General features: G+C 40.9%; 1 protein-coding gene across 4 annotated transcripts in view; it reads left to right on the top strand.

The window, feature by feature from the left end:
* The window catches only part of Megf10 (multiple EGF like domains 10), a 115,070-nt gene extending 98,650 nt beyond the window's left edge, over window positions 1–16,420 (top strand). Inside the window, exons 18-25 of one of the 4 annotated variants that reach the window (XM_048356891.1) lie at window positions 463–591; window positions 3,592–3,828; window positions 6,716–6,843; window positions 8,532–8,655; window positions 11,743–11,787; window positions 12,616–12,822; window positions 15,426–15,570; window positions 15,619–15,664. In XM_048356891.1, coding sequence (XP_048212848.1) covers window positions 463–591; window positions 3,592–3,828; window positions 6,716–6,843; window positions 8,532–8,655; window positions 11,743–11,787; window positions 12,616–12,822; window positions 15,426–15,570; window positions 15,619–15,664 — 1,061 coding nt within the window. Of the gene's footprint in view, window positions 1–462; window positions 592–3,591; window positions 3,829–6,715; window positions 6,844–8,531; window positions 8,656–11,742; window positions 11,788–12,615; window positions 12,823–15,425 lie in introns of all 4 variants that reach the window. The other 3 variants (XM_048356890.1, XM_048356892.1, XM_048356893.1) reach the window with 3 other exon arrangements.
* The last annotated feature ends 268 nt before the right edge of the window (window positions 16,421–16,688 follow it).

Raw genomic sequence — 16,688 nt, 5'->3', positions numbered from 1 at the left:
TGTCACCTAGAGAATAAACACCATTTGCTCTCCCTCTCTTAGACTCCTCCCAGCTCATCCAAGTGAGAATGTGCTAGGCAGAAAGCTGAGCCTTCAGTAAAATCTACATGTTCTTGGGGAAACAGATCTAGGTTGTACCTGTCAGTCCAATTCCTTGTAGTCCACAGTTTTGCCTGAAGGGAGCATCTCAAATTCCTGTCTGTTGATAGGAGTTCCACATGCTGTACAAGCATGATGTCATGATGTTGAGCAGCTCAAGTGTCTCCACTCTTCTGCCTGGACTTGGTCACTTTGTGACTCAGAAATTATTGTCCAGCTCTGGGCAACCCTGGGTTCCAAGTCTGCCCACACAGGAGTGTCCTGAGAGGCTCACTCCAAAGGCACAAGGGCTCACAGGAGGAGACAGACCTCCCTCCACAGTCCCCAGGCTGGGCACTGAACTGACCTTATCTCCTACTCCAGAGTGCCCTGCTGGGACTTACGGCTATGGCTGTCGCCAGATATGTGACTGTCTGAACAATTCCACCTGTGACCATATCACCGGCACCTGTTACTGCAGCCCCGGGTGGAAAGGGGCCCGCTGTGATCAAGGTAAGGACAGTCATAAACAACACTACTGCCTCTTACCCAAGGGCCTGAGCACATGGTGAGTATTGCCACTTACAGTACTTGGAATGGCCCTCACTACAGCTCTGCGTGTAACTGGTAGACCTGGGTATTTATTTAAGTTAGATAAAGAAACTAAGGCTTAGAGAAGTTGAACAATTTCTTCAAGGTCACATGGCTTGTCACAACCTTTGATGCCAAGTTTCTCTTGTTCTGAAATTCATGTACCTTCTATTGGGCCAATGATATTTTCAGATTTTCTGAGGTATAGATAATATACAAACTGCATATACTTTAATTATACAATTTGATATAAACTATCACCCATATGTACATATTCATGAAGCTACTGCCACAATAATGATGATTTCCATCATCATATATGTAAGTCTTCCTCAGGCCCCCTCCTACCTCCACTACTGCTTAGGCCCCTGACGATAACTGATTTGCTTTCTACCATTACAGATTAATTTGAATTTTGTAGAGTTTTATTTAAATTGAATCATACTGCATTTGTTTTTATGTTTCATTTTGCTTACCCAACATAAATATTTGTAAATTGAACCATGTTGTTTTACACATTAATAGCTCAGTTCTTTTCACTGCTGTGTAGTATTCCATTGAGTGGATATACCCGAGTTTGTTGCCTCATGAGCCTATAGATAGACTTTGCATTGTTTCCAGTTTGGGGTAATTACTGTTCAAGCTGCTGTGGTTTCCATCTTGGGGTAATTACTATAAAATATGCTGTGAAAAATAGTGGGTCAATCTTCCTACAGCATGTGTTTTCATTTCTCATGGTAAAACACCTAAGATAAAAAGATTGACAAGGACTTGTACAAAAGGCATGTGTTGATTTTTTAAGAAACTTGTTTGGCTCTTGTTCTGTTTGTGCCAGTCCTGAGGCTTGAACTCGGGATCTAGGTACTCATTTTGCTTTTTCTCTCAAGGCTGGTGCTCTGCCATTTGAGTCACAGCTTCATGTAACTTTTTAAACTTATGTCCATGGTTTTAAAGCAGGGTGTATTAATATAGTCACCTGGAAATACTTGTCATATATATAGTTTTACTTGGGAATTTCTCCTCTGGGGTGGCTAGGTTCTTCAGAAAGAGCTCTTGGTAGCTCTGAGCTCCAGATCCCCTGGAAACAAGGCCTTCTGGTGGCCAGAAGCGGATGGACTCTTAAAGACTTCAGATCATTTGTCATTTTGTAGGTAGCCTCATCCTAAGCTACAGATCACGTAAGAGTGTGTGTGTACAATGTTTAATTTCTTTTGTAAAGTAACTTCTGCATACCCATGTTTTATATTTAATTGTAATCACAATCAGGTGTCTTATTCACTGTCTGGTCATCATTACAAATATATTGCAAGCTCCTAGCCTCATGCTCTAGTTTCAGGACAGACTGGTTTTTGTTTTTGTCTCTTTTATTTAATTTGTTTTTTTTCCCCCAGGGGGTTCTTCCTTTATTGTCTTTCTTTGCCTGTTTTATTTTTGTAGTTTTCTGAGTCACGGTTTCACCACGTAGCAAAGACTGGTCTCGAACTCACCATTCTCATGCTTCTAGATTGGTGCTTCATAAGCAAGTTTCACAATCATGAAATATTTGTTATAAGAGCAGCTATGTATAAGCCATTTTCATTACTTACAGATCATGAAACTGCAGTCTAAGCACTGAAGGACAAGTTCAGGATATCTGGGTTGTTTCTTCAGTTCTCAGTTCATAATCCTCCTCTTCTTCCTCACTTGATGGATAATAAGGAAGCAGTATGTAGAGCTGCATTTGGACCTTAATGACTGCTTCCATTACTTTTTCATTGCTGCGACCAAAGACTTGATAGAAACAACTTAAAGGACAGAACATTTCTTTTGACTCGTGCCTTTAGAGAGTGTATTCTAGAGTGGCTTGGCTCCCTGTGCCTGGGTGGCCAAGAAGCAGAGAGAGAGAAGGACAAGATCAGGTCAGGACAAGATATCTCCCTTGTAGGGCATGTCCCAGTGACCCTACATACTCCATATCCTACCTTTTGCTACCGTCCTGCAATGCAAGGTATTAGGAACAATCCATGGAGATCTTAGTCTATATAGGCATGGAAATGTCCCCACAGACACCTCCAGGCATGCTTCATAGCTTTTCAGGTGTTTCTTAACCCAATCAGGTTGATAATTAAGATTAACCACCATGCAGGTAGCTAATGTCTGTAACCCTAAGTACTTCTAGGAAAGCCAAGATTTCAGGATCCCAGTTCTAAGATAGCCAGGCAGAAAAGCCCCTGCTCTCCAATTAAATGACAGAAAGCTGCAAGTGGAAGTATGGCCCACGTAGTAGAACACCAGACTTCAGTGAAAAAGCTAAGGGCCTAGAAACCCCACTACCAGAGAGAGAAAAAAAACCCACAATGAGTAAGGCTATAAGATTATATTATCAGATACAATTAAGAGAAACATTTCTCTCTGAAAATATAATTTCCCAAAACAGTATCTCCTGAGAAAAAAGGCTTATTGGATTTTGTCCTTGGGCTTGATTTACAATGGAATTATGTTCACCCACTTGGGAAAAAAATCACTTAGCAATACTAAGTATAGATATGAAGTTAACTTAGGCAGCTGACCTTCTAGGGCTTACCCTTGCCTAAGCTTGGTCCTTGAAAATAAATCCAAAATATGAATAAGGTAAATTATGATCTAAAATTGTTTAATTTGAAATATAGGAGCAGCCCCCAAACCAGACTTCTGATTCTTTGCATTCAAAGATTCTTTGCATCTGCCTTTCTCTAAAACCTCACAAGCTGCTACCAGAAAACGAAGATGAACATGAAGGACATTTGGTTTCTCTTTCCTATGCTATTTCCAAAAGTCTCCAAATTACATTTCAAGAGTTGAAAATACTCAGGCATCAGCACAGTAGAATGTTGTAAATAAAGATGAAACTTTATCCAGTACACCCACCCCTACTCCATGCTCTTTTCTTTTCTTCTTTCCTAGCTGGGTTGATTATTGTGGGGAATCTGAACAGCTTGAGTCGTACCAGCACAGCCCTTCCAGCTGATTCCTACCAGATAGGGGCCATCGCTGGCATCATCATTCTGGTCCTGGTCGTGGTCTTCCTCCTGGCGCTGTTCGTTGTCTACAGACACAAGCAGAAAGGAAAGGACTCAAGCATGCCAGCTGTAAGCTACACCCCCGCCTTGAGGGTCATCAATGCAGATTATAGTATGTCAGGTAAGACATAAGAAGTCAGGAGTAGAGGGGGGTCACAAACCCTGGAAAGCCGGGCTTCACCCTGGATCTCATTGTGTGTCCTTTCTGTCAAAAATGCTATGACATGCTAGCAATGGATGAGAGTTCAATCATCAGTGAAATGATCACCATGCTATTCTCTTTTGTCTTGGAGATACTGGGTTTTGAACTCAAGGCCTTGTAGTTACCAGGAAGATGTATTACCACTTGAGGCACACCCAGAAGCCTTCACACTTTTAGCCTGCAATGTCCTTGAACAAAGATCCTACTACTCACACCTCTCAAGTGGCGGAGATTACAGGATTAAGCTACCACCCCTGTCCTTACTGTCATTTTTTTTTCTCTAAGACTTTTTAAAATTGAGCTCTTTGTGTGCTTACTTTAGACATGAAAGATTAAGGCTTTACTGGGCACCAAATCACAGCTTTTGTCAAGGATGAGAGGATAGAAAAGGAGTAGGGGCCATGAGCTTACCAAGGTCTTGGAGAGGATTAGGTAGGTGGAGCAGGTCTCCTCTGCCTGCTCCTGTATGTTTCCTATGGTGTCCTCAGACCTCTCCCCACACTCATACAAATCATTAACTAGAGAAGCAACTTATGTAAATGTTGTTATCATTGTTCATGGTATTAGCAATAACCAAGGCAGCAGAGTTTTCCTATAAGAAAACTCTTTTTAAGAGACTTCTCTGATGAGGAAATGAGAATGGCCAAGAGACATATGAAAAAGTGCTCTACATCACTGGCCATAAAAGAAATGCAAATCAAAACAACATTGAGATTCCATCTCACACCAGTAAGAATGTCATATATCAAGAAAACTAACAATAATAAATGTTGGAGGGGATGTGGCCAAAAGGGAACCCTCCTTCATTGTTGGTGGGAATGTAAACTGGTTCAGCCACTCTGGAGAGCGGTATGGAGATTCCTCAGAAGGCTAAACATAGAGCTCCCCTATGACCAAGCAACCCCACTTTTGGGCATCTACCCAAAAGACCACAAACAAGAACATACTAAAGCCACCAGCACAACAATGTTCATCGCAGCACAATTTGTCATAGCTAAAATATGGAACCAACCCAGATGCCCCTCAGTAGACGAATGGATCAGGAAAATGTGGTACATATACACAATGGAATGTTATGCCTCTATCAGAAATAATAACTTTGCCCCATTTGTAAGGAAGTGGAAGGACTTGGAAAAATTATAGTAAGTGAAGTGAGCCAGACCCAATGAAACATGGACTCTATGGTCTCCCTCATAGGGAATAATTAGCACAGGTTTAGGCTAGTCACAGCAGAGGATCAGAAGAGCCCAATAGCTATGCCCTTATGAATGCATAAGTTGATGCTAAGTGAAATGAACTCCATATTATGGAAACAAGTGTTATATCACTTTTGTAATTACTTTCAACATTCCATGTGAAACCATAGCTTCGATTGTTGATAATCCTCTTGTATCCCTTTCCTGTGGTTGTACCTGCACTATCACTGTATCTTATCTGAGTACGCTGGAAACTGTATATACTGGTATTAGATCTAGGAAAGTGAAAGGGAATATCAAAATTGAGAGACAAAGGATAAAAAGACAAATGACTTCAAAAGCAGTACTTGCAAAACTGTTTGGTGTAAATCAACTGAACAACTCATGGGGGAAGAGGGAAAGGGGGAAGGGTGAGGGGGAATGAGGGAGGAGGTAACAAACAGTATAAGAAATGTATCCAGTGCCTAACATATGAAACTGTAACCTCTCTGTACATCAGTTTGACAATAAAAAGGAAAAAAATCCTATATGTGAGCAATATTTGCAAACAAAAGTTAAATAAATAATACAATTTCGGTTGGAAAAAAAAAAAGAAAACTCTTTTCAATCTTTCTGTCACAAGTCCCCATAAAAGCAAAATAATTATTTAGCCATCAGATGGAGTCCCCACTTAACCTGAGAAGTTGAACACTTAGCAGGCCATTGCTTATATTCAAGGCAGGTTTTGCTTGATGCCCAAACTGGGCTGGATTGGGCTATGAGCCTCCTGTTTGTGTCTCCCCATATTGCTGGGATGACAGGCATATATCACTGTGTCCAGCCATTTGTTGAGATGGAGTCTCTCAAACTCTACTATCCAAGCTGGCCTTGAACCATGATCAATCTCTGCCTCCAAGTAACTAGGATTACAGGCTTGAGCCACTGTGCTCAGCATGAAAACTTAAAATATTGACTAATTTAGAGCAATGACTAGAGGATTTCAGTTACTTGTTTATAAATACTACAATCCTGAGGAAATATATCAAGCATCTGATAATACAGAATTATTGTGTCCAAAAAATCAGATATTTTGTTTAAAAAAGAAAAAGGAGGACTAAGTTACAGCAAGAATAGCTTCAAATGATGCTGCCCAGCTTTTCCAACCCCGAAGCTAAGCACAGTTGCCTGTAGATATGCTCATACTTTACAAGGTGGCAGGTAAGTAGCTCTAGACAGCTGTCTCTAGGAGCTTTGCTGAATGGGCTGAGCTTTGTGTGTGCACACGCCAGTAATGAGGCTTGAACTCAAGGCCTCTGTGCTGTTTCTTACCTTTCTTGCTCACGGCTAATGCTCTGCCACTTGAGCTCCAGCTTCACTTCTGGCTTTTTGGTGGTTACTTGGAGATAAGTGTCTTCTGGACTTTTCTGTTCCATCTGACTTTGAACTACGATCCTCATATCTCAGTTTCCTGAATAGCTAGGATTACCGGCATGAGAAAGCAGCACCGAATGAATGGGCTGAGACTGACATAAGAAAGCAGTCCAAGTATTGACTTTGCTGTTTTCTATTCCCTTCCCCCTTTGCAGGTTTGGAGCAGCCTGTGTCTGAACCCTCTCCTTTTCTTCTTGCAGAAACCTTACCACACAACAATGGTGGAAATGGCAACAGCCACTACTTCACCAACCCCAGTTACCATACACTCACGCAGCGTGCCACCTCCCCTCACTTCAACAACAGGGACGGGCTGACCATCGCCAAGGTGAGAAGAGCCTGGTGGGTGGAGGAGGGAGGGAAGGAGCTAGCATACTGAAGACTGCCCTCGGCCATCCACCTGTGTGGTCTACAGGAGTCCTCCAGCAGTCCTCTGGGAGTGTCTGGGCATCTCTAGCTCACTGACCACACCCTCAGAAACAGGGAGCCCAGGTGACTTCCAGACCCTTGTTAGCTGGTAAGTGAGACTGCTGCCATGAGATGCCAGGCCCCACATCCCCATAGTCTATTTCTCCCATTATACTTCCTTGGTAAAGTGCTCCTATCCTTTTTATTTGGAGGGAAGTGTCTACCATGTGAGCCATGCTCCCAGATTTTTTTGCTTTGTTTTTGTTTACTTTTCAGAGATGATCTTCCTTTTTCTATTTTCTTTTTGGCTTGAGAGACTTGGCTTTGAAGAATGATCCTCCTACCTATACTTTTCACAATGCTGGGGTTACAGATACATGACAGCACACTCAGTGTTTAGACTAAGATGAGGTCTTCTTGAATTGATTCTGGGGCCCTTTGGATCTCTGCCTCTGAAGAACCTAGGCCTATAGCAGTGTACCACCACACTCAGACCAAAAATGTTTCTAACTTTACATGAGATTTTAAAATAAACTCTTATGATGACATTGATCTTTAATTTTTTAATTTTAATTTAATTTTATTGTCAGTTGTGGGGCTTGGCTTTATTTTTTTTTAAAAGAAAAAACCATAAAGACCTATAGCAGACTCAACCTTGGATAAAATCATCATGCTTGTCTTTCATAACTAGCGTTCTTCTAGTGCCCTTTTCAGTACCCTCCCCCAGTCCTTTTACTTTAGTGACAACAACTACATACATTTATGTGGGTTGAATCATATGAAACTGCTACTTTTTCAAGTCCCAAATGTCTACGTAGAAACAAGTGAACACTACGCAGCAAGTATTTCTGATCACCTTACAATAGGAGCTCACTCATGCTTCACAGCACTGCCTTGCCTGCTGCTGTGACTAGTACCCCATTTTACAGATGAGGAAACCACATCAGGAAAGGCTGGAAACTCCAGCTGAACCCTTCAGTTCTCCCAACAAGTCTATGAATCCTCACGCAGACCCCTCTTCCCATTGTACCCAAACAATGCTACCAGTCTCCATTGTAAGTCTCACCACTCTTCAGTTGTCTTTTAACTTAATCTAGAAAAAAAAATAAGCTAATTAATGTAATCCAGTTGTCATTAAATTAATGCAGCTAGAGTTTAATTACAGTGCTGAGTGGTTAAATAGCATTTCTCACTCCAGAGACTCAGATTCCTTATTGCACTTGTTCTCATGCAGATTCAGGGAAGTTCATGTGTCAGGAAGACAGGAGATTTGCCAGAGACTTGGGCAATATCATGCTTATTATGATGGGAAACCTTAGATTGAGAATTCATTCCAAGTTTAATTAAAAATTCTATGTGCATAAACCCAAGTGAAAACTTGGGGTGACAAAATGAAAGGAGGTGTTTTAGGTGTGGGGAGCAGGGCTGGAGTGCAGAATGTGGATCCTCTGCCTCCAGCAAGTTGTCATCACTCACCTCCCTCCTGGCTTAGTGTTTTAAGGAGTGGGTCCTTCCCATAGGCCAGGACTTGCTTCCCACCAGACAGGTAGCCCCATCATGACACTGTGTTTGCTTTTAAACTCTTCTACTGCTTGTGTTTTTTCATAGTCAAAGAACAACCAGCTGTTTGTGAATCTTAAAAATGTAAATCCTGGGAAGAGAGGCCCCTCGGTGGACTGCACGGGGACCCTGCCGGCGGACTGGAAGCAGGGCGGCTACCTCAATGAGCTTGGTGCGTATCCCTGGTGGCCCACCAAGTGCCGAGCCTTCCCTGCACTCGAGTACTCACTCAGTTGTGTGTGAGCCCAGAGATCTACTGGGAATAGGCAGCAAAAGCCCAGATGATAGGATTGAGCCTAACCCTTCATGAGGCGTACTTGATCTGTTCCACAAATGGCCTGTGAGTTGCTCCTGCTTGAGAGCAGTTGCTAGACAGGCACCTCCCTGCCTGACAGTGATAAATTCTAGCTCCTCTCCTTAGCCAACTTCATTTTTCAACATGGCTCTGCTAGGTCATCATCTCAAAGGGACAGCTGAAGAAATGAAGTCCAGGTTTAGAGCCTGTTCTCTGGGCAAGACTGGCTGCCCATATAGATGATTGGAGGACAAGCTGATATAATAGGACCCAGCCCACCATAGACACCATTTGGCTAGGCAGCTACCAAAGCTTCTGCCCTCAGATCCAAGTAAACAAAATGCTTCCATAGGTGGAATTTCCCAAGGAGTTAGGCATATGTTTCAGGAGCTGAGAGCAAAGACAAAACTTCTCTTTGGTAAAGTTAATTTTTTGCTGCAAACCCATTTATCATGCCTCCTTATATAACACTGTGCCTCCCCTGCCAACCTGGAGCTGGGCTGGATTCCTAGTAGCCAAGACCAAGACAATAACCTCATGGGAGAAAAACATATTCCCATATTCTGTTCCACAATGGCTGGTATTAGACATACCTCCTTCATTCTTTCTCTTTATTCAGTGGCCCCCATGGGCCATCACCATTGGAACCCAAGTTTAGTGTCACTTGGAGGAATATATCAAAGGGGTGGGGTATTATTTCTTTAATATTCCCAGATACTTAGCTGGACTGTTCATAACAGGTCATTATTACTCTTTATTTTTAACTAAGTCCTGATCAACTTATGAAGGAATATGATATTCTTTTTCACCAAAATTCCTTTGAACTACTTTCAGACGAATTATTTCTGAGTGTGTAATGCCACCTTAAATGCTACAATAGTCAAAACTCCATTCATTGATTTGGCACTTTGAGGTTCCCAAAGGCTTTGCCTAAGCTGTACTTCCCTAAACAATGACAACAACCTTGGGTTTCTGGAAGACATGCTTTGTATCCCTCATTTTAGAGATGTGTTAGAGAGTGCTGAACAGCATGGCCCAAATAGCATGGCCCAATAGAATTGTTGATTCTTGTTTACTGCGTTATAACAATGCAGTGATACCAGGAGGTGTAACATGGACTAAATAAGGAAGGGTCTCTGATTTTTTTTCTTCTCTATTGTTAAAGTGTGGTACAGAGGGGTTACAGTTTCATATGTAAGGCAGTGAGTACATTTCTTATCCAACTTGTTACCTCCTCCCTCATTTTACCCCCAGCCTTCCCCCTCCTTCCTGACCTCTCCCCCCATGAGTTGTACAGTTGGTTTACACCAAATGGTTTTTTAAGTGTTGCTTTTGGAATCATTTGTCTTTTTATCCTTTGTCTCTCGATTTTAGCATTCCCTTTCCCTTCCCTAGTTCGAATACAAATTTATACAGTATCCCCGGTACTAAGACCAGATACAATGATAGCAGGGGTAAAACCACAAGAAGGGAATAAGAGAAGAAAAAATGGGTATGGTTTCACGTGGCATGTTGAAAATAATTACAACAATGATATACCATGTGTTTCCATAACGTGGATGGAGTTCATTTCGCTTAGCATCATCTTATGTGTTCATACTGGCATAGCTATTGGGCTTTTGTGATCTTCTGCTATGACTAACCTAAATTTGTACTAATTATTCCCTATGAGGGAAACCATAGAGTCCATGTCTCTTTGGGTCTGGCTCACTTCAATTAGTATGATTTTTTTCCAAGTCCTTCCATTTCCTTACGAATGGGGCAAAGTCATTATTTCTGATAGAGGCATAGAATTCCATTGTGTATATGTACTACATTTTCCTGATCCACTCGTTTACTGAGGGCCTTCTGGGTTGGTTCCATATTTTAGCAATGACAAATTGTGCTGTGATGAACATAGTGTGCTGGTGGCTTTAGTGAAGTCTTGCTTGTAATCTTTTGGGTAGATGCCCAAAAGTGGGGCTGCTGGGTCATATGGGAGCTCTATGTTTAAACTTGTGAGGAGCCTCCATGCCTCTTTCCAGAGTGGTTGAGCAAGTTTACATTCCCACCAACAATGTAGTAGGATTCCCTTTTGGCCACATCCCTTCCAGCATTTGTTATTCTTAGTTTTCCTGATAATCGCCATTCTTACTGGGGTGAGGAGGAATCTTAATATTGTTTTGATTTGCATTTCTTTCATGGCCAGTGAGGTAGAGCACTTCTACATGTTTCTCTTGGGGCCTCTGATTTTCTAAGTAATATTGTGAATACTATGAATTTGTGGACTGGAGTCTTTTTCTTTTTGATACCTGTGACTTCGCTGGTTTAAGCAAAGGGTTGTGTGTTTTCAATGGCAGCATACTTTGTTTTCTCTAATGTGACCACTTCCTCTCCTTTGAAAGTCAGATCTTCTAAAACAAGAAAGCTATGATGTAGCCACTAGGTAGGCTCAGACACCCGTGCCCCCATATCTGGAAACACCAAATTGTTAAAATAAAAACTGTACACCAAGAGTCAAGATGTAGTAGTACTGGCCTATAGCATGTTATTCAATGAGTGTTTGAAGTTTCCAGTTTTTAGAAAACATTCTTACAGTTGAGGCAGTGATATAATTGAATCTCAGTTACTGGGAAAAAAACGATCAGAGCCTCCTAAGAGCTGCCCTTGTGGGAAAATTCTCAGTTCTAACTTTGGCTATGGCTTTTCTCCTGTGCAACTTTGAATCATGTACATTGATTTAACACCCTCAATATATGCCTGAATTCATCAGCCTTTCCTGATGTTCTTCTGAAAAAGCAGGTGGTGATCATATGTGTGTGTGCATGCATGTTACAGGTGTGTATGGCAATGGGGTCATTGACTAGCCCTTTTCATGGACATTATCATGGGAAGATTTTGGCCTACCATGATCCTGGAACTTGAGGTGGGTTTTCTCCTCCTTCCTTTTCTCACAGGTGATTTTTTTTTCTTTGTTTATTACAGGTGCTTTTGGACTAGACAGAAGCTATGTGGGGAAATCCTTAAAAGGTATGGTATATAAAACTGAGGAAGATATGTGTATATCAGAATTACAATTTTAAAGAATTAGCTCACAGACTGTATTTTTCTAAACAAGCAAAAGCAGCAGTATAGAGATAATCTAAAGCTGTCAACATGGTACATTGCTACAACACACAAACATACTTGACATCAAGACAGTGACTCTGGACAGATCTTCTTAGAACAAAAGTCTTGGGAAAAATGTTTGTTTGCAAAGGAAATACTCAATTGGTTTTAAAAGAAATTATGGTTTGTGGGAGGGGAAAATGTAGAATAGAAAATAGCCAGGACAACAAGAAGATCTCGGTCTGATGATATCTTTACTAAGGGCTGCTCTTCAGGAGTCGTTTCAGGGTGAGGTCCCTAGTAGGGAAACGTATAGCAAGTTCTCACAGTACAGTATAAAGACCTTTTTTTATTGTCATTATAGAGCCATCTTATATCTCAAGGTCATCAACTGCTAGTTTCTAGATTGAAAACTTTGTAAATTCGAAGGCTTCAACTAGGACATTTTCTATCTGGAAAACAGAATGGTATTAACTGTACTTGAATATGAGCATTGGAATCAAATCAGACCGTGGTATTTTCATTGGCACTTCTCTTAAAGTGGAGGTAAAATTAATTTATGGATGTAAATGTTATGGATAAGTAATTTTATAGCAGATTCTCTCCAAAATAACTGGAAAATATATAACACTGGCTTCAGCCAATATAATTATAAGGAGCAAGCTATAAAGAAAAACAATGAACTTGCTAACACCAAAAAACAATGTTCATGAAACAGCATTTGTTTTTTCCTTCCATCTTTCATCATAGATCTGGGAAAGAATTCTGAATATAATTCAAGTAACTGCTCCCTAAGCAGTTCTGAAAACCCATATGCCACAATCAAAGACCCACCTGTGCTGCTCCCTAAAGCCTCCGAGTGTGGCTATGTGGAAATGAAGTCACCGGCACGAAGAGATTCTCCTTATGCAGAGATCAATAACTCAACCTCAGCCAACAAAAATGTTTATGAAATTGGTGAGTTCTCATAGCCATAGGGACAACTAGGCACATGTGATTGTTTTCAACACAATTTTAAATGGCCCATATTCTAGATGCAAACTGTGTTTACAAGGATCACATTAATCAATATGAAATTAATTTCTCAGGGAAAAATACCATTTAGCAAATTTAAAGTCAATCACCTAAATCTACTTGATTATCCATCTTTTATTTTGTAAACATGGCAAATATTTTCACAATAGTGTGGAATATTAGTTCACATATCAAGTTAGCTAAAACATGATTTGCCAGGCACCAGTGGCTCACATCTGTAATCCTAGCTACTCAGGAGGCTGAGATCTGAGGATCACAGTTTGAAGCCAGTCCAGACAGGAATGTCCATGATACTCTTATTTCTAATAAACTACTAGGAAAAGGCCAGAAGTGGTGCTGTGACTCAAGTGGTAGAGCTAGCCTTGAGTAAAGAAGATTAGGGACAGTGCCAGGCCAAGTTCAAGCTCTAGGACTGGTTTAAAAAAAAAATAAAAGAGGATGACCATTTGGTACGAATGAAGAAATCAAGGGAATATGTGGAAATACAAAACATGAGTCATTATCTCAAAAAAATGGTTTAAGTGGACTATACAGGTGATTCTTTTCCTACTTGTTATATTAATATGAAGTATTAATATATTATTATTAAGATATAATTAATATATTAATACAATGCTTTCAGTAGAATAAGAACATTTTATTTAAATTGTCTAATAAGTCAATAATATTCTCAGATGTGAATCTGCTCTATATTATAAGAATTCAATTTAAAATCATAGTTACTTGGAATGGTATTTGTGAATTCCTTTTGGGAAAAGATAAAACATATCACATTCACCATTGGATAGATTGTAGGGCCATATTTTACTTTCTCTGTCATTCTGTCTCACTCTCTCTGATCCTCTCATAGTATTTATAATTTTAACTCTAAAAATGAAATGGACAACTTAACACCAGTAATTTACTTTAGGGCATGTGACTGAAAAAAATGAAACCATTTACTTTTAAAGAATTAAGACAGATTTTTAATATGGAAACTAGTGAAATTATTTTTTTTAATTTTAAATTTGCAACAATTTCCCTTTCAATTGTCCTGTAAGCCCCTCACAGGAGACTGAGAAGTCACTGCAGAGTGAAGGCCCTAGTAATACTAACATGAATTAACGTTAAAGACTTTAGTCTTCTAAACTCTGAATTGGGGATTGAAACTAGATGTTTCCCAAGGTATTTTTGAGACAATGGCTCATGTTTTGCATTTCCACATATTCCCCCAGGATTTCTTTATCTACTTCCCCCCCCACCCCCCTGGGGCTTCAACTCAGAGCCTGAGCCCTGAGGCCTGAGCTTCTTTTGCTCAAGGCTAGCACTCTACCACTTGAACCACAGCACCACTTCTGTCTTTTTCTGAGTAGTTCATTGGAGATAAGAGTCTCATGGACTTTCCTGTCTGGACTGGCTTTAAACTATGATCCTTACATCTCAGCCTCCTGAGTAGCTAAGATTATAGGCGTGAGCCACCGGCACCCAGATTTGTGGTCATCCTTTTGTTCAGAATATGGTTTGTGTCTGTCAGTTGATTCAACACTATAATGCCCACTAGTTTTGTAATTATGAAAATGTCATGTATATAATGGTGGTACTGAGGACTGAACTCAAAGCTTAAGGTTGATATGCAGGTTCTGTACTGCAGAGCCTCACCCCAGCACTTTTTCTGTGCTGATTATTATTATTATTATTTTTTGGCCAGTCCTGGGCCTTGGACTCCAGGCCTGAGCACTGTCCCTGGCTTCTTCCCGCTCAAGGCTAGCACTCCGCCACTTGAGCCACAGCGCCGCTTCTGGCCGTTTTCTGTATATGTGGTGCTGGGGAATCGAACCTAGGGCCTCGTGTATCCGAGGCAGGCACTCTTGACACTAGGCTATATCCCTAGCCCCCTGTGCTGATTATTTTTGAAATAGGTTTTTACCTCTTGCCAGGGTGAGCACATGAATGCCTAGATTACAGTCTGTCTATTTTAGGCTTCCATTATAGTGAGGATGACAAGCGCATACCACCATGCCCAGCTGCTATGGGATGAAAAGGGGAGCTCATGGGCTTTTCAGCCTGGGCTAGCCTCAACTGTGATCCTGTCAATCTCAGTGCCCTAGGCAGTAAGCATTACAGGGGTGGGCCACCTGCACAAGGCTAAATCATATCTTTAAAATACTATTTTCCAAATATTTTATGAAAATATATCATGTATTATATGTTTGATATTTGCAAGGAATACCATGGCGGGGGTGGGGGCGGTCATGAAGCTTGAACTCTGGGTTTGGGCACTGTCTCTGAGCTCTTCAGCTCAAGATTAGCATTTTACCACTTTGAACCACAGCACCACTCTGGTTCTCTGGTGGTTAATTGGAGATAAGGGTCTCATAGACTTTTCTGCCCTGACTTGCTTTGAACCACAATCCTCATATCTTAGCCTCCTGAGTAGCTAGGATTACAGGCCTGAGCCACTGGCACCTGGCAAAATACCATCTTTTTTTTTTTTTTTTTACATTTTTTTTCTTCCTGATACATTAACATGTCCCTGGTTCTCACAGAACCTACAGTGAGTGTTGTCCAAGGCATATTCAGCACTAATGGGCACCTCACCCAGGATCCATACGACCTACCAAAGAATAGTCACATCCCTTGTCATTACGACCTGCTGCCAGTCCGGGACAGTTCATCCTCCCCCAAGATAGAGCATGGTGGTAGTGGCGGTGGCGGTGGTGGAGGCAGCGGCAGTGGCAGCAGCAGCGGCAGCAGCAGCAGCAACAGCAACAGCAGCAGCGAGTGACACCAAAGGCCACTGAGTGACCTAAGAACTCTTTCCAGAACTACAGTCCAGTTATTCTCCATGTTCACATTTGCCACCTTTCAGGAATATTAATCATCTTGGTAGGCAATTGCTGGATACGAACCAGAAAGCTCAAAGCCAAGGCTGTCACTTCTTGTTGGCGATTTCTGTGAGGGTGGAAGGAGGAGACATCATCATGATTACCTATCGCTATTAGTTTCAGCACTGCACCATAGAGCACGACACATTGGAAGATGTTGGCTAAAAAGATGAACTTGTGTAACAACTTTGAAGAGACATGCTGTGGTAACACTGGCATCATTGCTTGGAAAGTTTGAATACCTTTTCTCATTTGCATCATGGAGCTATACCTAGAACTGTGCAGCTTTCCGTAAGCTTACTTAATTAAAAATAGGAACCATTAAACATGTCAAAGAGATGAGGCATATTATTGAGTCCTTATTGATTATTTTTTTCCAGTTGGACTCTGAATTTACAGGGATTGTGCAGGGAAAACATTCTGTCAGGTGGCAGTCCTTGCTCTACTTTGAATAAACACTAGCTGTAGTCAGAAAACTTAAATAGGAAAACTTTAGTTTTCTTAGGCTGAGAAAATGTACAACTAGAATTGTTCTAGAAATAGTAAAATGTTGCAAAAATCCACCCATAAATGTGCTAGGCAGAGGCTGTCTTTCTCTGTCTGACTTTTACTCAGTTTAGATCCATGACATTGTTCTACTCACTATCTCCCATCATACATAGATACTGCTTGGGAGTCATAACATATCACTGATTGTTTCAGAAATATAAAAATTAAATCCTTTTATTTTTGAAAGAATGGATTGAATTAATGTGTAATGATTGGCAACAGTTGTACATTTTAAACATAAGAAGATGCTTAATATTTGTAAACAATTAGTAATACATTCTGTAATATAGAATTAGCAGGAAGGCTTGATTAATTTTCCCTAGACATTTCATTTCCAAAGTATTTTTGTGCATTTTTGGAAAAGTGCACTTTCCT

This window comes from Perognathus longimembris, chromosome 11 (genome assembly GCF_023159225.1).
Source record: "Perognathus longimembris pacificus isolate PPM17 chromosome 11, ASM2315922v1, whole genome shotgun sequence".
Lineage (NCBI taxonomy): Eukaryota > Metazoa > Chordata > Mammalia > Rodentia > Heteromyidae > Perognathus > Perognathus longimembris.
Note: the sequence above shows the minus strand (reverse complement) of the source record. Positions and strands in the feature narration are given on the sequence as shown.